Source organism: Silurus aristotelis, assembly GCF_946808225.1.
Source record: "Silurus aristotelis genome assembly, chromosome: 14".
Classification (NCBI taxonomy): Eukaryota; Metazoa; Chordata; class Actinopteri; order Siluriformes; family Siluridae; genus Silurus; species Silurus aristotelis.
The window spans coordinates 22879451-22904954 of NC_139587.1; the positions used below are offsets into that span (position 1 = coordinate 22879451).

Here is a 25504-nt window from a genome sequence, read left to right on the forward strand (position 1 = left end):
AAATACCAGTGAAAGCACTTTGTTAATATTACAGTATACTTGACAATATGTCAATATGAATATTGTTGTAAGGTTATGACTGGAATGTGATACAGACCATATTCCGGCACCTGCCCCGTGCCCCGTTTGAGCAGCAGACGCACTCGCCGTCCTCCCGCCTTGATGAGCTCGATGGCCCGGGCGTGACTCATGTCCCGTGTGCTCTCGCCATTTATCTCAATGATCTGATCGCCCACCTACACACACACACACACACACACACATATAAAAGAATCAGACAAAGCCTGCCATGTTACCTAAACCAGGCTATTTGATGTCCAAATTCATTTAAAGAACATCCTAAAGATTAACCAGTCCCTGTAATATTGAGGCTTCTGACACACACACACACACACACACACACACACACACACACACACACACACACACACACACACACACACACACACACAAAGGACTGACCCTCATCCTGCCGTTGCGGATAGCAGGGCCGTCCTCAGCCAGACGGAGCACGACCAGGTCCATCTTGTACTCCCTCCCTCCTCTGATGCTGAAGCCAAAGCCCTTCACACTCTTCTCCAGCTCCACTGTAAAATAGTCGTAGTCCTGCACAGAAACCAGCACACATCTCATGACTCTTCTTGGTCTCAGTGTTGCATATTTGATTGTGTTGGCCCACTGCAAGCGACGGTATATTAATGCTCATGCTCTAATGGATTTTTAATTCCAATGCCCACGGTAAGGCTGAGTCAGCACACACAGCTGAGGCTCGAGCACAAGATTCGGGTTAGAGCGTTTAGAGAGTTTATCTTTTTCAATATTAAAATGATCACAGTGTCAAGTATTAATACTAAAATGATCACAGTTTCTCTGGCAGTTTATGAACAAAATAGTTTTATTTGAAATGTAATCCGGCTGAATCGAAAAGCTGAATACAGGTCAAGAGCCTCCCATAATGTTCACATCAAGCAACAAATTGGGGATCTTAACTGTGGTTTCAACCGTGGCTGGTTGTTGGTGTTAGATTGGCTGGTATAAGTATTCAGAAGATGATTTGCCTACAATATCCATTTAAAAAACTAACTGTTGATTTATCAGTTATTGGCAAGTATGATCAAACCTAGATATCGATATTGTAAAAAAATTACTCGATTCAATTAACCTCAACTAAAGGAGGAAAATGGACAGATTGCTTCCAGCTGCCAGAAAGCATATAGTAATTAATATAATCTTTACAACTGTATTGAGCAGAAAACATCAAACCTTGGCGTTGATGGGCTACAACAACAGAAGACTTCCACTCTTGTCAGGCAAGAACAAGAATCTAACAACTGTCTATTTTTAATTTATAGGTTTCTGTGCGTTATTAGATGCTTTTCTGATTATCATGGTTCTTAAAGAGTACTTCTTTGAGTAACTATAAGATTTCTGTCAGCTCAGACCAGGCTATATATTATTGTGTATATTAGAGGTCGACCGAGTAATCTAACGGCTATTGGAGAAAATTGTTGTTACGAGAGCGGCCTCTAGAGGCAAATCCATGACACCATGTGCTGTTTGTTTTACACGTTCGCTGCACGGAAAACGCTAAATGTATTATTTTGAATGAATGAATTATCTAATTATATTTATTAATTACATTAATTAATATATTAATATTTATTTCATTAGCACATTTTCATGATTCCTCAGTTTTATTTTCCCTAGTTTTACATACTCATATTCTACCTAGAGTGTTTTTTTTTTATCCAGTATTCAATATAAAAAATATCGGTTGATCAATCGGTAATATGCAAATGCGATCCAACCTAACTATCAGTATCTGTAAAATCCGCTATCAGTTGCCCTCTGGTGTGTATGTACACAGGATGTATTTTTGTTTTTTTCACACCTTGTTGTGTGTGAAAATCCCAGCAGACCAGCAAATTCTAAAAGACTCCCAACAAGCATGTCAGGATTAAAGTCACAGAGACCCCCTTATTTTTCCTGTTCTGAGGTTTGGTGTAAAGCTCTTTCCCTGAGTCTGCATGATTTCATGCACTGGATATCTGCATCCATGAGCAGGTGTACAGCAGGTATTAGTATTTAGGTGGATGTTGAGTGTAAAAATTCATGAAGTAATCTATATTTAAAGCTTGAACACAACCTGTATGGTTTTATTTCAACACAATTTTATGTGAGCACAATATTATGTGAGCATGTGAACACACTCTGAGCGCCACCATACAAACCCTCAGTGTCCATAGTCCTACCTGTGGCCTGTAATCCGGGATTGAATGCTGTCTGTAGTCAATAAGAGGAGGCGGGTGTCTGTAGTCCATAGTCGGAGGCTGTCTGTAGTCTGCTACTGGTGGATGCTTGTAGTCCACTGGAGGCTGTCTGTAGTCTGTGTACGGTGGCTGGCAGATATCGGGTTTAACATCCTGCCTGGCTTTTACCTCCGACCTGTAGCTGGCAGCAAGTTTCAATTAGTAGAAAGCCTTTCCCGTCTCTTTCAACTACATGCTTTGTCCGAGTAACTGCATGCAGCATGTGTTTCAAAAGTCTCTACACTTCACTCCTACACCCCCCACGTTGCGGATTTAAGATGCTGCCGTAATGTTTTACACATCCATAGCCTTTTTTTAAATGTCAGCAGTCCATTTGCATAAAGCCTGAAAAGCTTTGCTTTCTTCTGTCTTTGAGCAGGAGCCAAATCCGCCAAGACACTCTTCCGCTCTCAAAGCTGAGTAAGACATATGAAAAGATCCCTGAGCCAAGAGCCATGTTTTATTGAGCAGATATCTGCTGGTAAATAATTCAGATTCAGAAACTAGGCAACAATACGCAGCCGAGTGAGAGAATAGAGTGGTCTTTCAGGTACCAGCACTCACCAGTCCAGAGAACAAAAGTTTTCGATATTAAATGGTATCCGATTTTACAGCCTGATATGCACCTACATTTGTAAAGTAAAGAAAGCACAGATTTCTTGCATCTCTTTCAAAAAGTGAATCTACTAACCTAAGAAAACTCATTCTTTATGTCCTTTTCTCCTTTTCTCCAGACACTCCAGCATATTTATTCGTCTTCTTCTATTTTCAAAATGAAACAAATACCCCGAGCAAGCATAACATTATAGCCACCGATCAGGCACATGACCACCTGCCTGATATTAAGTCGGTCTTCTTTTGCTGCCAAAACAGTTCTGACCCATGGAGCATTAACAGCATGAACTTCTTTAGCAATTTGAGCTACAGGAGCTCGTCTGTTGGACCAGACCACACGGACCAGCCTTCGCTCCCCACGTGCATCAATGAGCCTCGGCTGCTCATAATCCTGGCGCCAGTTCACCACTTCCTTGAACCACTTTTGATAGACACTGCAGACAGGTACAGCCCACAAGAGCTGCAGTTTTGGAGATGCTCTCACCCAGTTCCCTTTTACCATCACAATTTGTCAAACTCGTTTAAATCCTTACGCTTGCCCATTTTTCCTGCTTCTAACACATCAACTTTAAGGACAAAACGTTTACTTGCTGCCTAATAAATACCACCCCCTAACAGGTGCCATGATTAAGAGATAATCAGTGTTATTCACTCAGCGGTCAGTGGTCATAATGTTATGCATAGGATTGGTGTACACCAGTGTGTATATAAGACTATATGTTGGGTGTAATTACAAATAGAATGTCCTTAGGAGTGGTCTGATAATACACTGCATTTCATAATGCTGTTGAAAACTCGAATCGGAATGTGTTTAATCACTTTCTATAACATCAGCTAAAGTAAATGATAGCTTTATATTAATGCACTCGTTCTGTTCCTATAGTAACGGCTCATTCACAAAGACTCGTATGGCAGATTCTTCACATAAACTCAGTCTAGTAATAAACTAATTAAGGAAACATATTATTACTTGACAAAAATCATGTGATCGTTGATACGACAGTTCTTTTTCCGTTACAGTTATGATATTAGAATTAGTAGAAGATTTCTGACAGACTGGTTTGTGTAGTACTGTTTCTCACTGCGTCTCGCATTTGGTAGTGTTATTAACTTCAAGACAGTGATTACACAAGCTAATTTGTTTCACAGATGTTCCAAATGTCTATATACAGCTACAAATGAAGTGTTGTTCATTAATAAATTCAAAACAGTAAGTGAGAAATGACAATATGTGACACGGTTAAAGGAAAATAAATCTACTTCAGAGTGGCATCATATCGCAGCATCCTGGCGTGGATTGATTTCTAAGATACACACCTGAGATGAGCATTTGCACGATATGTAAATATTTATCTTGTGTTTGAATTGCAATTGTATTGTATATACAGTGGAACCTCGGAGCTTGCGGCCTCAGCGCTCGCGACCTCGCATGCTCACGACTTTCATTCCGACCGGCGACTCTCATTCAGATCGTCTCGTGAGCAAACGCGAGCTGCTCAAAACGCTAGTTTTAACATTTCTAATCAAGGTTTATCTCATTAAAATTGTCTAATAATTAAGTGTTATGGAGTGAAATAGTGTTATTTACTCATTTAAATCGATTTCGTATAGTGTTCTTTGGGTTTGGAAGGGGCGTATCAAAAGGTCGCGAAAATTCGGAACTCGCGACCGGTCTTGGTCCCTAACCCTCGCGAGCTCCGAGGTTCCACTGTACTGTATATACTGTATATGTTTCAGTAATCAGGATTCATCTACATTCTGACTAGCAGTTGTGTATTGGGGACTATGGCCTTTCACCCCTTCTGAGAGTGTGATACACTGTACCTGCTGTCATGGAGGTAGAGCTGAGGTGGCACTGCAACTGGCACTCCACCCATGGTGGTAAGCTGAACAGCTGGGACACCTGGGATGACCGGAATCCCCTGAACAACAGAGACACCCGAAACAACCGGGATGGCCTGAATGGTTGGAACAGGGACACTCTGATCCCCCGCCGGTCCTGCCTGACTCACCATCGGGCCTGAGGGCACTGGATCAGTGGGGGGCTGACTAGTGGCCTGAGTGACTGGTGTGGTGCTTTGTGCTCCTACAGGGCTTGGCTCCATTCGCTGTGGGCTGGACTGTGTAGTGGCAGGGCTCGGGTGAGGGGCCGGGGGGCTTGGGTTGGTCAAGATGGGACTCGGCTGATTTGCAGAGGTCGAAGGGCTCTGCTTCTGAACCACCAGGGGGCTTTGTTTCTCTGATGTAGGGCCAGAGTGGGGGCCATTTACATCTGTCAGGGTAAAAGAATGTGCAAGTAAAAACGCAGCTTTAAAAACAAGAATATTAGTCAACAGTCAATTGCATGTTCAGACAGACAGATGCGGTAGACCATTAGCACAGACTACAGACTGTCTTTCTGTCTGTCTGTCTGTGTCTGTCTGTCTGTCTGTCTGTCTGTCTGTCTGTCTGTCTGTCTGTCTGTCTGTCTGTCTGTCTGTCTATCTATCTATCTATCTATCTATCTATCTATCTATCTATCTATCTATCTATCTATCTATTAACTTCTTCAGCAGTTTCAGCTACAGGAGCTCGTCTGTTGGCTTTCGCTTCATACGTGCATCAATGAGCCTCGGTCGGCCAGGACCCTGTCACCGTTTCACACCTGTTCCTTCCTTGGACCACTTTTGATATATATTGACCACTGCAGACCGGGAACATCCCACAATAGCTGCAGTTCTGGAGATGTTCTGACCCAGTCGTCTAGACCTCACAATTTGGCCCCGTCAAACTCCTCAAATCCTAACGCTCACCCATTTTTCCTTTGCCCTCACATCAACTTTGAGGGCAAAATGTTGTTGCCAAATCTATTCCACCCACTATCAGGTCCCATGATGAAGAGATAATTAGTGTTATTCACTTCACCAGTCATAACGTTATAATGTTATGCCTGGTTGGTGGATCAATCAAATGATGCTACTTTTCATTCCTTCATCATCAGACAGAATAAAAGTTCTTAGTAAAATCGTTCTTTCTTACCTTCCTCGGGGATGATGTGCAGGGTAACAGTGAGTCCTGCATCTTTGATCAGCTTCACAATGTCAGCATGAGGCATGTTGATAATGGACTGATTGTTGACTGCCATGATGCGGTCGCCAACCTTCAGCTTCCCGCAGCGGTCAGCCGGACTGCCCTCGATTATGCGGCCGATTTTGTGCGGCACGGCTGAAAAGAGGTGGGCAAGATCATTTTGAGTTCAGCAACAATGTAAACATGGAGTATATGCAGTTCCCTATCTAAGAGAAAATTACATTATCAGATACTAATCCGAAATTCTAAACTAGCAACTTTTTATTGTTATAGTTTGCACTTCAAACTCATAAAAACTGATTAGTGTATGTTTTGCCAAGCGAGTGAAAGAAGGAAACAGAGACTAACAGATTGTGGTGGTGTTCTCCGGTCTGTTCAGGGAGCTGATGATGACGAAGCCGAAGCCTTCGGTCTCTTTACGGTGGATGACTACATCAGTGGTGGGTGGCAGGTTGACTGGACACACGGCTCGGCCTCGGGGAGAGCTGTTCTGATTCGCTGCCGATCCATTCTCTCCACAGGGCTGGCCTGCAGGGGGCAGTACTTACAGTCTGAGTCATTGCTTAATATAGGCTTTCCTTACAAAATACAGCAAAGCTGGGCTGTTCTAACCAGAGACAAGGTGGCTGACTGAATAAAGAGTCCTCAACTGTCAGTGAATGAACCCACAATTCTGTTTATCTTTTAGCACTGAAATGCTAGTCAAATGTTTGGTGTGCTTAAAGGTGGCATCTGCTCAACCAGCTTGCCATTTTGCTGAGGCTAATCTATACTTAAAATGCACTCGTCCCAGACTAATACATATTAATTATCTATTAGCCTTCCAGACACATTAATAGATACTCTATAGATTGAGCTGGCAGCAAGACCCACAATGGCTACCCTTAATACCGCATAAAAGTCAGAGCAAAACCACAAAATCTGACAACCCCCCCACCCCCCCGGCCCCGACCGCAAAGCTGTACACAATAGCATCTTAATTCTCCAAGCCTGCAGTGCTACTGACATGGGATGCTAATATAGACCACTGCTGGCTTTTCAAAACTTCCTCCCACACTCACACACACGGATGGGCAGTATTTATGATGCATGTATTTCAAAAACGTATTTCAAATAAAAAATACGATTTTGTAATTTGTATTTGAGAGGGTTGATGAAAATGCTGATCAAAATACTGTTTTGTATTTTTGTAGCTTTAAAATACTGTCAAATACATCATAAAAATGCAGACTTTGATTGGTGCCTACTCAGTATTTTGCCCAGACTTGTTGAGATCAGAGCAGAAAATGGAAAATGGATAGAAGGTTGTCATAGTAAGAAACATGCAGGCTTCCAGCTTTCAAATAGGTGTCCAATGATTATTCAATTAATATTTAATTGTCAAATATTGTACCCTTTTTGAAGTAGCTGTTTAGTAGGATTATAATTTTGCATACCATTGCATGAATGACTGCCTGACCCATAATATATTATTATATTTATGATTAACAATCTAATGATTTATTAGTTAAAAACTAGTTGCTATGAATGCAGGTGCCATCAGTTCTCTTCTTATGAATGACTTGTTTGTCATTGAGTCGGTGTTGCTGATGCAAAGTAGCCCTTCATTACCAAACACCAAGTAACTACATAAGGATACAATTATGAGTCATTAACAAACTATTAAACATTCAACTGTTGGTGGTCACAGGGAAACGTATGTAAATATTTGATCTGGTTGTACATGTCAGATTTATTGGGTAACTTAGTCAGAGAAAAGCTGTTGCTATCAAACATTGTTTACCTAATCAACTGAGTCAGTGTAATGGTGAAGGGAAATTTTCCTTCTTGCAAAGAAAATTCATGCTCCCTTGTAAAAGTATTTTTTAGTTTTCTTTTTTTAAATACCAATAGTTTATTTTGATACGTTGATGGTGTGGCTGCTGTATTATGTAGTTTATTTTGATGCACTTAAAGTTAAGGTATTTGATATTTGTTTTAAAATTGATTTATTTTACAGAACTTTCTTAAACATTTATTTAAAAATATATTTATAAAAAAAAATACATTTATAAAAAAAGTATACACTTTGCCCAACCCTGCTCACAGGGCAGTGCTTTCATCTGCTCTGATCTCTTCATGCATCCTGAAAAGTAATCAGTGGATTCTGATTATTCCCTTTAAAATGCTTTTAGAAAGAGTAAAAGCTTGTAAAACAGCTTTTATCTAGATCCAGTCAGAAACTGCAATTTCCTTCTAATCCTGTAGAAACCTCATCATTCATGTCATTCACAAAAATTTTAAATAGATTGTGTTTGAATCGGTTTCCTTATTAATACATTTTTTTTCCAGATATCACACACCATAAAATACGTAACATACTGCTGGATTATTCTCCTGTTTTTCTCTCTGAATTATCTGCAGTGATTATTTCCTTATGGTTGTTTAATCAGTATTAAATACATATCTTAGATCATGTAGATTTATTTTAATCTGGGGGAGAGGGCAGCCCAGTGGATAAGGTATTGGTCTTCTGATCAGAAGGTCATGAGATCAAATCCCACCATAACTAAACTGTCACTGCTGGGCCCTTGAGCAACTGCTCAGTTGTTTGAATGAGATGATTGTAAGCTGTTCCAGATAAGAGTGTCGGCTAAATGCTGTAAAACAAAATCTACTTTGCTTAACTAAAACATGCACAAACTGTAAAGAAATACATTTTTTTTTCAAAAACATTCATGAAAAATAAATGCTGCATACAGCAGAATGGTTTCATAAAAGCTATGCAGTTAATGTGTCCTGTCTTTGCAAAAATATCCATTCAATACAGAAAATTTTATACATTTGAAAAATGGCCTTGGTTTCATCATCAGTTTAGCTTTCTTTATAATTCAATATTGAAAATATAGGTAAAAGGTAAAAGAGAAAAAAAGAAACAAGAGGTAAAATTGAAAAACAGATACAGATGATACACTATATGGACAAAAGTATTGGGACACCTGACCTTCCGTGACATGAGAGACACACAACTGTACAGGACGTCTTTGGATATTATTAAAATGAAATTTTGCATTCACTTGAACTTGAAAACCCAAACCTGTTTCAGCATGGCAATGCCCTGTGGGATGAATTGGAACGCTGACTGCGCCCCAGTCCTCCTCACCTCACATATATCAGTACCTGACTTTACTAACACCCTTGTGGCTGATGAACACAAATGTCCACAAGCAAACTCAAGATTTAGTGGAACATCTTTCCAGAAGAGTGGAGGGAATTATGAGCTTGGTACTTGGTACTAAATGTGATGCTCAAAAAGCACATACTATTATTATGACCAAGTGTCTGCAAATGTTTGGCAATATAGTGTACATGCAGCTTTAGATTCCAAAACAAAAACTATAAACTCAAGACAATAAAATGCAAAGACAAAAATATTCGACAACCACGAAAGAGAAAAGCTAAACCTAAACGTGACTCTATCACGTGGTAGCTATCACACGGTGGGGGGTGGTGGTAGTTCAGTGGTTAAGGCTCTGATTGGAAGTGCAGGGGTTTATACTTAAGAGCTGCCACTCTTGGGGCCCTTGAGCAAGGCTTTTACCCCTCTGTGCTCCAGGATTCCAGATTTAAGACTCTGCTCCAGACTCTGACCCCGGCTTCCTAACAACGCTGGGATATGCGAAGAAGGACTTTCACTGTGCTGTAATGTACATGTGACAAGTAAAAAGCACCTTACCTACTGTATTGGTCGGTGCTGCAGTGTCACTGGTTTTATTGTCTCTGTCAAGTCAAGTCAAGTCAAGTTTATTTGTATAGCGCTTTTCACAACAGACATTGTCTCAAAGCAGCTTTACAGAAAACAACAGTGAAGGTGAATGGTGTGCGTTTGTCCCTGATGAGCAGCCGTGGCGACAGTGGCAAGGAAAAACTCCCTTAGATGATATGAGGAAGAAACCTTGAGAGGAACCAGACTCAAAGGGGAACCCATCCTCATATGGGTGACATCAAAAGTTTGGTCATAAATCTTTCAACAATACAGAACAATTTGTGATCATCACTAATGGAGTGAAAAAGATCATGTCACTGGTGTATTTGTGTTGTTTGCAAATGTGCACTTCATGAATGATCCTAGTTAGTTTTGTGGGTTTTTTGTTTTATCTTGTGATAATTAATATTGTTTCATGCAGCACCTTGGTACTAAAGGGGGGATCTTGTTTCGTTTTACTGTGTACTCTACTGTATATGGCTAAAATGACCAGCCATATACAGTAGAGCTTACTTGACTTGAGGTGTACACAGTCACCTGACATGAGTGTTGTGATCATGTGAGTTGGAGTGGCTTATGGCAAAAGCTGTCCTGCGCCAAAGTCGGCAAAACCCTGACATCTGAATAGAAAGGACTTTTTCCTCTTTCCAGCCAATCAGCGGCATCTGTGTGCTCATGCATGCAGATGAAGGCAGGCAGTGCTCTATCGAGTGTGTTACGCTGCCTTGTGATGCAGCATTTACATGCACATTTACAGCACTTGTTGCATAGGCTGATTCAAACGTGCTCTATCTATCAGTAAATTCACTCTGATACTATTTCAGTCAGCTACAGATTACGAAATCCATCAGTTTAAACACCCTGCACGAGCAGCAGTCTTAAAAAGGTACACTGGCTGGATTCAGGAGTGCGTGTTACACCCCCACTCCCTCTACTAGCTATTGAATACTAGGGGGAAACCAAGGTACTGTAGAAGAATTTGGAAATGAGAAAAAAACCAGCAAAAAACAAAAAAAACACAACACAGTAAAATAAAAGTGAGATGAGTTCTACAGGCAGGTAAGGGAGCGCGATCTAATTTGCGACGACTCCAGGATTGATGGTGCATTTTTAAAATGTAATTTAACTTCATTGCACACTTCATCAGTTCTAATCACACACAAACCGTCTCTTTCATTTGTGCTGCTGTTTTGATTTCTCAGCCTGCATAAATAAAACCAGACTCCTTTGAAGCGATCTCGAAAATGGATGAGGCGCGGAGGTTATTCCGTGCAAAGTTTGGGTGATGTGTATGTGTATACACAAGCAGACATTTCTACAGTTCCTGATAATATGGATTGTCATGTGACCTCACTGACCCCCGACCCCTCTGAAAGTCCCAGGAAACAGTGTGGCATATCAAACTGCTCATCTTACCGAAGACAATCGTGTCTGGTGATGATTTTTGCACCGTCTTACATTTTCTTCAAGAAATGTTAAATCCGAGTTGTTTATTGTTACTTTTGATAGCATTTACATGCTCTCAGTTAGTTCCATCAATAAATCAACGAGGGTAACCTTTTAACATTTTTTGCTTATTATTCAGTTATTGACCTTAAAGCTAATTATTTTAGAGCTATTATGAATTTTTTAGAGACTACAAGAAAATGAATAAAAAATGAGTACAGCTTCAAGAGTCAGGAATATGCGTGGTTCCATCATAAGAGCCTGAGAATATAGATGGTTAACACTGATGTCATGTCTGTCTTATAACAACCAATTCACAGGCTGTTTAAATAAATCAGGAGAAGTGATGGCGGTCCGGTCACATATGGTCTCTCAGGTTAGACAGGATGACTGCCTCTAGAGAAAAAAACATGCAGATCTTCTGCTCTTAGCACTTGCTCTTTTTCCAGCCCATGCACTTATATTTATTTAGACCCAGTCTCATAGAAAGTTGTGAAATGCAGTGCAGCTTTGCTGGCGTGGTAATGAAGTTAACGATTCAGTCTGATGGCGTGTGGAACTTACCAAGATGAGGCACGACTCGGCGTCTCACAGTAAGCGTCACTTGACCGTTGCGTGCCGCCGCGTGCATGAGGTCAATCACGTAGCTGTGCGGTCGACCCGCCACCGCCATCCTGTCCACCGACACCAGCTCGTCACCTGGGCGCAGGCGTCCGTCCCGCTCCGCTGGGCTGTTCTCGATAATTGCTCCGATTACAATCTGTGACAGAATCACAGGCGATCATATATTAATATTTAGGCAGCCAGGTTTTATTCTGTATTACTACAAAATAAAGCACAGTGAGGTGGCATGAAGAAGCAGCGGTTTGTTTTGTAGACCCCAGACATTCCCTTATTGCTAATTTGTTTGTAGGCTTTATCTGGAGTGCTAGTCACAGCTAGATTAAAAGGTGTAACTGAGTGGGCAGCTCTACCCACGATAACAAGCGATTATTATGCAGCAAGAAATGCTGAAGATGACAAGCTAAGCTCCGTCCTGCCAAGAGGCAGCAAAGGAAAGCAGTTTGGCTTCCAACAATCGCCTGTTGTTTTGCTATAATTCTGCCCGCACGTAAGTCTGATTTTCTCTCTGTCTCATCAGTTTTTGTTTTTTTTATTATTCCTGAGCTGGAAAGAGGGAAAAGAGATTGCTGGGATCTCTTCGGTTGCCCCATACGAGCCTTGTCACGAGCCTCCGGACTCACAGCCTGCACCGCCTCGTCTCCTCCGAGGATGCGGAAGCCAAATCCCGTCTTCTCTCTCAGCAGGTGAACTTCCACTTCCTGGTACTCCACACCTGAAAAAAAAAAAAAAAAAAAAAAAACAGAGGAGCTGTAATATGTTCAAATTCGATTAAAAAAATTCAATTAAAAGGATTTAGATAAACTAGTTTGAGTCGGTTCATTCATTTGAGAAAAACCAAGGAAGCATCTCAATATATAATCAGACACACGAAAACAAAACGTACTGTACAGCTAAGACTGCACATAATATACAAACTACAGAAACCTTAAACTAAAGGCAACCATTGCTTTTTTTATTTTAATGGAAAACATCATTATATTAAAATATTTTAACAAGATTTCCATTCAATAACTTTTTGCAAGATATTCTTGAATTTCAACTTACTAGTTTGTTGATATGACCTAATAATCATCATTTTTCATTGGGAGTGACGAGGATGGACAGGATTAGAAATGATCTTATAAGAGGGACAGCGCATGTAGGACTTTTTGGGGACAAAGTGAAAGAGACCTGATTGAGATGGTTTGGACATGTGCAGAGGAGGGACATGGGGTATATTGGTATTAGAATGCTGAGTAAGGAGCCACCAGGAAGGAGGAAAAGAGGAAGGCCAAGGAGGAGATTTATGGCTGTGGTGAGGGAAGACATGCAGATAGTTGGTGTAAATGAGGCAGATGTAGAGGACAGAGTGGTACGGAGACGAATGATCCGCTGTGGCGACCACTAATGGTAGCAGCCGAAAGAAGAAGAATTCATCATTTTCATTTATCAAGGTGGGTTTTTTTTTTACCTTCAGTTAATAACTTCAACTAATTTCCACTCAGAACATCCTAATACTCATTATCTCATTATTTCAACCAGATATTTGGCTTAATATCTTATTACTTTGAGTTATTATCTCCTTATTCGAACATCGCATATATCCACTTAACCTTTAACATCCCACAATCTATCAGTAAGTGTACTTTACAAATCATGACATGATTGACAACTAAAAAATCTACCCCCCCCCCCAAAAAAAAAAAAAAAAAATGAGGAAAAAAAAAAAAAAGAAATCTCCCAGCTGTATGATTCATGCATTTTACACATACAAATACACTATGTAGATCACCTGATATGGTACACAGAGACGTGCTGAATCTTATGAGCAGCCGTTACATATGTGACTCAAAACAGCCCTGATATCCACGGATGTACAGTATAAGCTATTGAATTTGGAACAACTTGGCGTACACGCCGAACGTGGAGTAACAACTTGCTGCATAATGGACTTGCCTGTAGAGTCAGTCAGCGTTCGTGGTGGGCCAGGCTCTGGAAGAAAAATAATGTGGAGATCGCAATCAGAGATTCTTTATAACACTAAATGGTGTTTGTTTGGTTGAATGGTGTAGATTGGTATTCATTCATATGTGATTACAGGCAAATGTGTGTGTGGTTACATAATGTGAGAATGATTCCTTCACCGCAAAAGAATGTGTGCTGCAATGATCTTGGCGTATCACAGCTGAAGCCTGGGCACACTGAAGGCCAGGGCTGGAAGTGCGTTTTAAAGTAACGCCAAACAATCAAAGTTTTTAGTCTATTATCTAACAACGAATAGTGCTGTTACATCACCAGATGATTTATTTTTTTGCTTTTTGTGTCTCTCATAAGACAAAAGAGAAACATTGAGTTCCCATAAGCAATCCAGATGTAACAAGAAGATCCATAGATTCGGAATGATGTCATCGCTTTGTGAGCGCATAAAATTCACAGCTCGACTGGTGCCACCATAGATACAAGGAAGTCATGCTTCAAGACACTGTTCTGGATCCTCAGTGATAGAATGAACTTTCTCTTGATGTCTCAAACCTCTTGCAGAAGCACTTAATTGAGCAAAGCTTTTCTCACTATACTCTTCCCCAATAGAGTTTTAAGACTGATGGAACTCATAGTCTGTGACCTAATGAGCCAGAGTCAGGATGTATTTATTCATACAGACTTTAAAGCGCTCCTGCAAGTCGCTTTGGATAAAAGCGTGTGCAAAACGCCAAAAATGTGAATGTAAATATACAATTGAGACTCCCAGCTAAAAGATTTTGTTCAATATCCCAGCCTAATGCTTTGCTTTATTTAATGCAACCTGGTCTTTGTATTTAATCTATAGATAAATGTCAGATCTTGAACGTTGTATACCTCATTAGTGCAGTGCAAAAAGTGATCACAAATTGGAATCACCCTGATTCCAAGAATCCACAGCCAGGAGTCCAAGAGCAAGAGCAAAACTGTCATGGTGGGAGGAGTGGCATTTCTCTTTCTTTTAGTTAATGTATGCACAAGAGGGTTGTATGCACTTTCAGCCAAGTGTGTTAGGCTGCTCAGTGGAACAGCATGTGCAACAGTTTGAAGTTCTGGCTTCATGTGTCTTGAAGAAATTAGGTAATATCCTTAAGACTAGAGATCAACCGATTGAACAGCTGACCGATTAATTGGGATGATTTTTGGCACCCTAAACTGTGTACATTCTGTCATAGCAGCAGTGACAGTACTCGATTTGGCATCCCAACAGGGAAACCAAAAGAGCTAGAACTGTTAATATATAACTTTAACAGCGTTTACACCTGCCGCAATCATTACTAACGGATTTGTGTAACTTCATTCAATCATATCTGCTAAGTTGCAAAGACAAGAGCAAGAAAGACAAGTGTATGTGTGTTCCCTGTTTACTTAGTCCTTGTTTCATTTTGTCAGTTTTATTTTCTCGTGTGCTCATTCACTGGGCTGAACAGCCAATCCGAGTTAACTTTCGATTCGACATGCACAATCGGCTGAAAAACAGCTGACACTGTCCGACAAGATCCAACGGTGCAGGACTCACCGAAACAACTAAAGCTGTATGACGCTCAAAAAACACCGACATTCCCCGATGGCCGACCGTCAGCTTGTTGTGTCCCAGACTTTGAGTTCTTATCCTTCGTTCTTAATCTAACCTTATATATTTTATTAGTAACATATGATTCTGCTTTTGGAGAGAGAATGAGAATAACGATTTGGAGAGAGAATGAGAATAACCATTTGGAGAGAGAATGAGAATAACCATTTGGAGAGAGAATGAGAATAACCATTTGGAGAGAGAATGTGAGTAACGTTTAGAACTGTATTGTTAGGGATCCTTCAACCAGCTATAGTTCAGGCTACAAGCAGGAACAGGTACCAAAATCTGCTAACAAGTGAACTGATTGCAGAGGCTTGTGTGGTTCAATAAATGTTTAATTTAAGCAATGTTCTGTATCATGTTTTATTAATTCACTGTTAGATTTAATGAGATGAAGAAAGAAAAAAAAAAAAAGAGAATCGGCCAAACATATCGGCTAGAAAAATCGGCATCAATATCTACCATCGGCTGCCCTGATTTCTAAATATCGGCATCTGCATCGACCAGAGAAAAACCCAAATCGGTCGAACTCTACTAAAGACTTTCCTTGCTGGATGTGGTTGTATGACAGGGCAGAGCTAGCTGGTGGGTAAGAATTGTTCATAGCTAACTTAAAGAGAAAACACTTCAAATATACAGGTGCATCTCAATAAATTAGAATATCATTAAAAAGTTGATTTATTTTAGTATTTCAAAACAAAAATTGAAACTCCTATATTATATGGATTCATCACACACAGACTGATATATTTCAAGTGTTTATTTCTTTTAATTTTGATGATTATGGATTACCTATGAAAACCCAAAATTCAGTATATCAGAAAATTGGAATATTGTGAAAAAGTTCAATATTGGAGACTCGTTATGTCAAACTCTAATCAGCTCATTAAATCCAAACACCTGCAAAGGTTTTCTGATCCTTTAAATGGTGTCTCAGTCTGGTTCAGGCTGTGTCAAGCCACTTCTGAACCAGAGGTGTCTTACCTGGACAAAGGACAAAAAGGACTGTACTGTTGCTCAGTGGGCCAAATTCATCTTTTTCAGATGAAAGGGAAGAAAATTCTGCATTTTATTTGGAAATCAAGGTCCCAGAGTCTGGAAGAAGAGAGGACAGGCTAGTCAGTGTAAAGTTTGCACAGTCAGTGGTGGTTTGGGGAGTCATGTCATCTGTTGGTGTTGGTCCACTGTGTTTTATCAAGTCCAAGATCAGCATAGCCGTCTACCAGAAAGTTTTAGAGCACTTCATGCTTCCCTCTGCTGACCAGCTTTTTGGAGATGCTGATTTAATTTTCCAGCAGGATTTGGCACCTGCCCACACTTCCAAATGCACCAAAAGTTGGTTAAATGACCATTGTGTTGGTGTGCTTGACTGGCCAGCAAACTTACCAGACCTGAACCCCACAGAGAATCTATGAGGTATTGTCAAGAGGAAAATGAGAATCAAGAGTTAAAGAAAGCTGGGCTTTCAAACCACCTCAGCAGTGCCACAGACTGATCCCCTCCATGCCATGCCAAATTGAGGCAGTTATTAAAGTAAAAGGAGCCCCAACCAAGTATTTAATACATATACAGTAAATGAACATATTTTCCAGAACGCCAACAATTCACAAAAAAAATGATTTTTGATTGGTCCTTATGAACTATTATAAGTTTTGGAGATTGGTGGGTTTTTGTTAGATGTGAGCCAAAATCTTTCAAATTAAAAGAACATTTGAAACATATCTGTGTGTGTGATGAATCTCTATAATATACGAGTTTCACTTTTTTGTATTGAATTACTAAAATAAATCAACTTTTTAATGATATTCTAATTTATTGAGAAGCACCTGTACACTAGTGTATTGTTTATACACGCTCACCTATAGATAACGTGCAATAATGTTAATAATAATAACCTCACAGTTACACTTCGTTTGTCCACAGCGGATAATTGAGGCCTTTATAGCCGCATGAATACTGTATAGGTGAGCGGCTTTTTGTTTTAGAAATCCTGCATTTTCTTTTCCTGCTTTTGTTCCAGAGATAGAGGCGATATTAGAGTTGTCTTTCCTTTCTGTATGACAATAAGCAAAGTACTTAAAAATTCTCTTTCACGCATTATTTTGACATTACTTCCCTAAACGCTACTCCGCCGGCAGCAGGCTCGCCTTCTCTTCTATTTTCTTTAATGTGTTTTGCATCAAAGCGACAAATCTGGTGTCTGTTTTCCTTTGCTTTATGATTACCGGTTAAAGTACGACCCTTGCTTTCACACAACCACACTTTAAGTGTTGAATTTAAAAAAATGAACAAAAAAAAAAGCTTATTTAAAAAAAAAAACCACCTTCACATTTAGTCATGGCACCCCTGTTCTTGAACCACTATTCTTCTAAAGAGCATAGTGTCCTGATTCAGAAGTGATGTCCTAAATATACACACACACACACACACACACACACACACACACACACACACACACACACACACACACACACACACACACACACACACACACACACACACACACACACTGCTCCTGCACATGCTAAACCGTACTGAGGTCAGCGCTGGATCACACTCACTGCAGAACAGCATCTTAGTTCAGCTGTTTCAAAAGTTGAAGGTATATAAAGATGGAACGTCTCTTTTACACCGTCCTTCAAAAAGCCGTAGGACTTACGCCTGCTCTCGTATAAAGCTCGAGATTTCTCGTAGAGGTCGTAGGGGTCTGGTTTGCTGAGGTGAGCGCTGTCCGGGTCAGAGCCTGATGTGCAGTGAAGTGTCTGGCCCACATGAACAGAGCTGTGAGGGAGGCCAGGGCCTGACAGGCCAGTCTGGGGGCTTCCTTGGGAGTCCCACTGCACACACACACACACACACACACACACACACACACACACACACACACACACACACACACACACACACAAACACACACTGGTTAGGATATAGCTGTCAAGCCCAAGCTATGAGTATTGATTCTGCAAACATAATATTATTTATTGTTTGGTAGGAACAAATATTAGAAAGTGATATAAAATTATATATATATATATATTATATATATATATATATTTGTTTAATCTGGAAGCCTCATACGATGTTATACAGCAGTGGGATACTGTGTGTGTGTGTGTGTGTGTGTGTGTGTGTGTTATATATAAAAGTGTAATATATATAAAAGCAGTAAATTCATAGCCACTGGAATTTAAACATTTGGTAGAAATAAAAAAAAAAAAATGCCTTAAACACTTATTAATCAAATTCTGTCCTTATATAAGAGGAGTCTCCCCTGCATTTAAATGTAGACGTATTCACTTTTAAATCCATGCAAATTTATTTGTAACTTATTTTACAACTAAGTTTCTATTTATTTTCCTGAAGGTGCATTAATGCTGTATTATGCAATGATGCATTGATGTTCAACTTGCGCAAAAAAAAAACCAACAATAGAGAAACAATGGTGTACAGGATCTAAGTAAATGTACATTGTTACTGTACTTAAGTAATTTTTTTTGCCTACTTTCAAGTTTTACTGAGTATCAAAAATAAAGGCAACTTTTACTCTCTACTCTACTTCATTTATAATTCAATAAATATACTTTTGATTCAATATATGAATTTTATTTTTCCTACAGTTCTACATAGTACTGTAATTTTTTGGGGTTAATTTAAAGATCCCTTTTAAAAGATTAATTTACTACTTTGTCTTTTTATTGACCAGCCTTTTTAATTTAATTCTTGCATGTTGAAGAGCTGTTGTGTTGATGGTTAATGCAGTGTTCCGGTGTACAATTTGATTTGTATTTTAGGAAATAAAACTTAACAAATCAACTGTTTTTGGCTTTTCACTTAAATGTGTCTTGGTGTTGAGGAATAGTGCATCTTTTAACCTACGTTCAATATGAGTCAAATACTCAAGTATTGTTCAGATTAGATACTCAGAGACTCGTCATATTGTAACTGGTGACTTGTAATGGAGTCAGTTTTGCAGTGAGGTATCTATACTTTTACTCAAAGGATTTTCAGGTACTTGACATATCTGCAGAAAAATCACAAAAAATCTACACATCTGACAATGTTTGAAATGCATTTTTTCCCCCTCCTGGGGATCAAAGAAAAGTTACACATTTTAGAAATAACATTGATCAAAAAAATAAATGTTGGTATCCCCAAAAAACATATGTCATGCTCATAATAAACAAATGCAGACGAACCCTGTGTGGTAGCGTTTGGTGTCTGTACCGGTGCCTGTACCACAATCATGGCTTACATACTGTTTAAGCAGAATTACTATAAAGTTGCTGTTCTCGCGAAGATAGATAGAAGATACACAATAAAACAAACAATACATTTCTTGCTATTTTGTTTGAATTATAACCCAGGATTCGGTAAAGTTCAATCACAGACCTGTAGCTTCCAAACACAACCTTTCACCGATTATATATTTTCCTATTCTATTTTTAAATCATAAATCAGGTTTGTATGCTTCCTCAACCTGTAAGACGCGGCGTATCTACTGTCATGTTTATTAACTAGGTAGAAATAATGGGTGGAGACCTGTGAGGGTTAATGGCTATAAGCCCCACAGACAAACCACAATGGCACAGAATAGCTATTAAAGTGTCCAGGCAAAGACCTAAAGTGTGTTATGTATTTAATGATGTATTAATAGGCTGCTCTCTGAATCTGAATCAGACTCTAAATGATGCTTAAACGGCGGTACGGTCGAAGGGGAACTCAGAAGTACCTATGTGTAGTGTGCTATTGGTTGATCACTAGATCAGTGTTTGTTTTTCCATTTCAATCTCAATCCTGTTTTCAAGTCAAATTCAAGTAGAAGCCCATTGTTTGATGTTCGACCGAACATATACAGGTTGTACACAATCTATGGACTGGGAGTGTGTTACAGCAGTACCTCTGTTTATCTCTCAGGCAGAGGCGAATTTGCAATTCCCAGCCTGTGAGGCAGCAGATGATTCACTAATACTTCAAGGCTGTGTAGTGCAAGACAACAGTGTCCAGGCATAACACGTTATTGCATCACTTCCTGTGCACACCCAAGCTGAATTTTTCTTCTGTGTTCGTTGGCAAAATATGCCACAAAATATCCACAAATACATTTCTGTGTGTATAAAAGTGACAGCAAGTCGACTAGAGCACATTCGGTGCATGGTAAAGACGATCCGGTTCATTACTCCTGTGCTCTAGCGCTCTTCGTTCCTATGTTCAGGGGAGAGAGAGGAAGAACAAGGGAGAGGAAGCGAGAGAAAGAGGGGGTGGGGGTTGTCCCTGCGGGAGATGGATTGAAAGAGTGTGTGAAGTGTGGCAGGAGAGCAGTCTGATGCCTCGGGCACAACGGATCTCGGCGGATACATGACTTTTCACTCCGGGTCTGACGGCTTGCTAATGCCGCTTACACAGAGATCCGAAAAAGCCGACATGAGGGTCCCCTAAATCTACACACCGTAAATCTTAGAAAGACTATTCTTTTCTTTCTGTTTTTTTATTTTTTTACACAAGAGCAAATAAAACAACAACAAAAACATGATCCTGATTTTACAAAAACTTCATACAAAGTATGACAGGATGAATTTCTTATTTCAATTTCAATCACAATTAAATGATCCAGATTTATACTCTGTGATTATACACTGTTTTTCCTCATTATTTGCATCAATCATGAAAGCTGAAAATGTATTTTCTTTAAAAAAAAGATTACAAAATAAATTCCCAATCTGAATAACACAGACAACACCAGGGGAAATGGCGATGATGATCAAATATCGAGATTGTGATAAATTGTCACATTTCGGAAATATAATTGACATTGTGACAAACCTTTTTTTTAATGCTTTTAATTGTTACACACTAACTGAAAGTACAATTGGAGTCGTTTTTTAGAATGCGATAAATCTTCCTGCGGATTTCTGTTAATCTTCCCTTTTTTTCAGAGTTACAGAAAAAAAAAACATTCAATAAAAATATCAGCAAACTTTTACAAATATTTTTTAAAAATGTCAGCAAACTCTTCAAATAGCATTTTTGGGGTGGTGTCCGTTTATCGAGGTTTTTTGTTTATCGCGGGCGGTTTTGGAACGTAACCACTGTGGGGGATTACTGTATATCCCAAAAAAATGTTGCATGAATATAGTAAAAGTACCTGTCCTAAATACTACTCAAAGTTGAGTAAAATTATAGATACATTAGGTAAAATATGACTCCAGAAAAAGTAAAAATGCTCCCTTTAAACTTTCACTTCAGTAAAATTACAAATACAGTGGTACCCCGCTTATCGACCTTAACCCGTTCCTTAAAACCCGTCGAAATGCGAAAAGGTCGAAGAGCGAATGTACATGCAATATACAATATACACGAACTAAATTGTTATATTGACCGCTAAATAACACTTTATTGTTTACAAACCGAAGTTTAATTTACGATAGATGCTCTCTCCACGAAGGCTGAGGCGAGACTGGGAAGATCCTTTCCCTCGCTCCACGTGGGTCGGGGTAAAAAAAAAGATCGATAAGCAAACATTTGGTGGTTCAGCGGGCGCAAATTCTGGTCGTTTATGTGAAGAGACTCTAATGTTACTCTTAGCACATCAATCTATTAATAGAATGATATTAATGAGTCAAACACTGATTGATATAAAAAAATGATCATAAGCCTAAAACATTCTTTTTAACGAATAAAAGAAAATGCTCAAAAAAGGCCATGGGTGTTGTGGCGAGTTCGAGTCAGAAGTGTCTTCCATCATTTATTCCTCTCTAAAAGTTCTGCTTGCCATTGAACTGATGCTGAACTGTATGTTTGTGTTACCACCAAGCGGCGATCAAAACAAATTCAAAACGGAGCGTGAGCTTGACCCTGATTGGTGGATTGCTGCGTTTCTGACCAATTAAGTTTTTATCCGCAGATAAATAAAAAGGAACGACTGATTCCACAAAATGTAGTTGAGTAAAAAAATGTAATATTTGACTTAGAAATGTAGTGGAGTTTAGGTAAATGTCTCCCCAGATAGAAATACTTCAGTACTTCAGAACAGATATGTGAAAAAGCTACTTAAGTACTGTAACGTATTACTTTCCCTTCGTTAATATCCACCACTGGTATTAATATATTTGTGTAAACCTTTCAAAAGCAAAAATACAACAGATCTACTGTAAGAATCAATTGTTTTTTCCAGCTGTGCTAGTATTTTTTATTACAGTCTTCACAAGACTGTGAATGAATCAGAAAGCTTTTGATAAAAAAATAAATAAAAATAAATTGAATAACGCAGTAACCCATATCGTGGTGTGATGAGGGCCGAAAATCACAATGAGACAGCTCTCATTTTCGAGATTTAGTCAGGATCCGGCGCTGCCAAAAGCTTGTTCATGGTCTGGCAAAGCAATTCGCCTTCAATGACAGCATGATAAAACTGCGAGATCTCGGGGAGCAGGGTGGAGGAATATCAATTGAGAATGATCTGCATAATCGTCGGACTTGGAATCGTCGCTCTTCATGACAAATGCGTTTCGCCTTTTTATTCACACACATCATCTTCAGTTACAGGTCTTTGTTTTCTAACACAAGGACATGGCAGGCACGCTGAATTGGCAGGCAACCCATGGCGACTGCATTAAGGTGACTGTCACTTTGTTCTTTTATCTCTCCCTTGTTTATGACACTCGGTGATGCAGTGGCTGCGGACTGGGACTCACCTGTTGTGCAGCAATATTACTTTAATGCAAATCTGCTCTCTCTGAGAGCAGGTAGAAGTGAGATTAGGATTCGGGGATGAGTAGACGGTGTTAGATCAGCGCTAAAGGCCAACCACCACTGGCAGCCAGATCCTATTATACGACACAAAAATGTGATTTGATCCTTTACCCCTTGAGGCTTTTGGATCTTTCAGCACTGTCACTGCAGATAGCAAAGAAAAGGAATAATATCTGTATTTGTATTCCGGTGCTATTGTGCGACTCTTGGAGATATTTATTTATATTGTTCCATGTAATAATGAACCACGTACCCCGTTTTTAAAACACTATGCTCCTCTGGAAACCCGGTTTTGATTTCTGATTATTGCCATCGCGGTCTCACGTCTATGCTTATTCACCACATCAAAATATTACACGTCAAACATCAGACGACACACGGCTATGCAGAAGTAGATAGTTCAGATCTGTTTACCTGTTTGGCACCATCCCAGGAGGAGAAGTGTCCTGATAAAAGAGAAAAGAGAAGAAAACAAGAGATTAAAATCACAATCCGTTCTACAAACTGTCACTTTCATTTTCTGAAAACGCTGACGAGGTTATTCGAGAGATAATTACATCAGAAGTTTCAGTCCAGCACCAGGACTGCAATTAAAGGGATGCATTGGTACTTCTTTTTTAATAATGTTTGTAAAAAAAAAAAAAAAAAACACATTGAAAAAAAATAGCTGCTTCCATGTGATAGTGGATAATGGATTCATTCATGCATGTAAAAATATTTATTAAATGCTTTTTTTTTTTGGATTTTTTTTATTTACACTATTATAATAGGCTGTATATTAACTTATTGGGAGAAAAACGGTAGTTTTTTGTAAAATCAGTTATTGAGCACCCACATACACCCATCAGGCATAACTATGATAATCAATCAAGCTTAACATTATGACAACCTGTGTAATATTATGTAGGTCCCCCTTTTAGTGCCAAAACAGTTCTGACCCCTCAAGTATTAACACTATTAACTTCTTCGTGCATCAATGAGCCTCGGTCACCCACAACCCTGTTCCCGGTTCACCACTTTTGATAGATACTGACCACTGCAGACCGAAAACATCCCACTAGAGCTACAGTTTTGGAGAAGCTCTGACCCAGTCGTCTAGCTATTAGAAGTTGACCCTTTTCAAACTACTCAAATCCTTACGCTCGACCGTTTTTCCTGCTTCTTACACATCAACTTCGAGGACAAAATGTTCACTTGCTGCTTAATATATCCTACACACTAACAGGTGCCATGATAAAGAGATAATCAGTGTTATTTACAGTCATAATGTTATAGTGTCAGAATATGTTTGATTGGTATATAGCCAAAATGGTATGATCCTCGTTTCATAACACCTCTGAGACGATTCGACTGTAAGATTGGGAGTCAAATCAGGCTCCGCCTATCAAAGCTTCGGAACTTCTATTATTTGGGGTCTCCCCTAAAGCTTAGTGACGTCTATTACAATTAATCAAATGCAAAGTAGACTGTAAAACTATGCTCTGTGAAAATATTGAGAGGAGGAACTCCTCAACTTTACTAACACCCTTACGACTGAATGAGCACAAATCTTCACAACCATAATCCAAAATGAAGTGGAAACATCCCAGAAGAATGGAGGTTATTATAACAAGAAATGGAGACTAAATGTGGAATGGGATGTTGAAAACCCACACATGAACCTCATGATTAGGTGCCCACAAACATTTGTCCATATAGTATAAAGTGAGGAAAGCATGTCCACTGTGCATGTCCACTGTGAGAGACATAATCTAAAAAAAAAAATCCAGAAATCACAATGTATGATTTTTTAACTATTTATTTGTATGATACAGCTGCAAATAAGTATTTGAACACCTGAGAAAGTCAGGTGTTTTAATCGTTACACACTGATTTGTTTGCAATTACAGAGGTCAAACGTTTCCTGTAGTTTTTCACCAGGTTTGCACACACTGCAGGAGGGATTTTGGCCCACTCCTCCACACAGATCTTCTCTAGATCAGTCAGGTTTCTGGCCTGTCGCTGAGAAACACGCAGTTTGAGCTCCCTCCAAAGATTCTCTATTGGGTTTAGGTCTGGAGACTGGCTAGGCCACGCCAGAATCTTGATATGCTTCTTACAGAGCCACTCCTTGGTAATCCTGGCTGTGTGCTTCGGGTCATTGTCATGTTGGAAGACCCAGCCTCGACCCATCTTCAATGCTCTAACTAAGGGAAGGAGGTTGTTCCCCAAAATCTCGCAATACATGGCCCCGGTCATCCTCTCCTTAATACAGTGCAGTCGCCCTGTCCCATGTGCAGAAAAACACCCCAAAGCATGATGCTACCACCCCCATGCTTCACAGTAGGGATGGTGTTCTTGGGATGGTACTCATCATTCTTCTTCCTCCAAACA

At 39.6% G+C, this 25504-nt stretch overlaps 1 protein-coding gene across 30 annotated transcripts in view; it reads right to left on the reverse strand.

Moving 5' to 3' along the window:
• Positions 1-25504, reverse strand: part of magi2b (membrane associated guanylate kinase, WW and PDZ domain containing 2b) — a 163021-nt gene that overhangs the window by 12693 nt on the left and 124824 nt on the right. For 7 of the 30 annotated variants that reach the window (XM_083560825.1, XM_083560827.1, XM_083560845.1 and 4 more), the window contains 10 exons: positions 23546-23577; positions 18042-18219; positions 12429-12520; positions 11749-11944; positions 6342-6521; positions 5943-6128; positions 4749-5196; positions 2253-2445; positions 463-606; positions 98-236 (listed from right to left, as the gene is read on the reverse strand). In XM_083560825.1, coding sequence (XP_083416951.1) covers positions 98-236; positions 463-606; positions 2253-2445; positions 4749-5196; positions 5943-6128; positions 6342-6521; positions 11749-11944; positions 12429-12520; positions 18042-18219; positions 23546-23577 — 1788 coding nt within the window. Of the gene's footprint in view, positions 1-97; positions 237-462; positions 607-2252; positions 2452-4748; positions 5197-5942; positions 6129-6341; positions 6522-11748; positions 11945-12404; positions 12521-13743; positions 13780-18041; positions 18220-23545; positions 23578-25504 lie in introns of all 30 variants that reach the window. The other 23 variants (XM_083560823.1, XM_083560843.1, XM_083560819.1 and 20 more) reach the window with 7 other exon arrangements.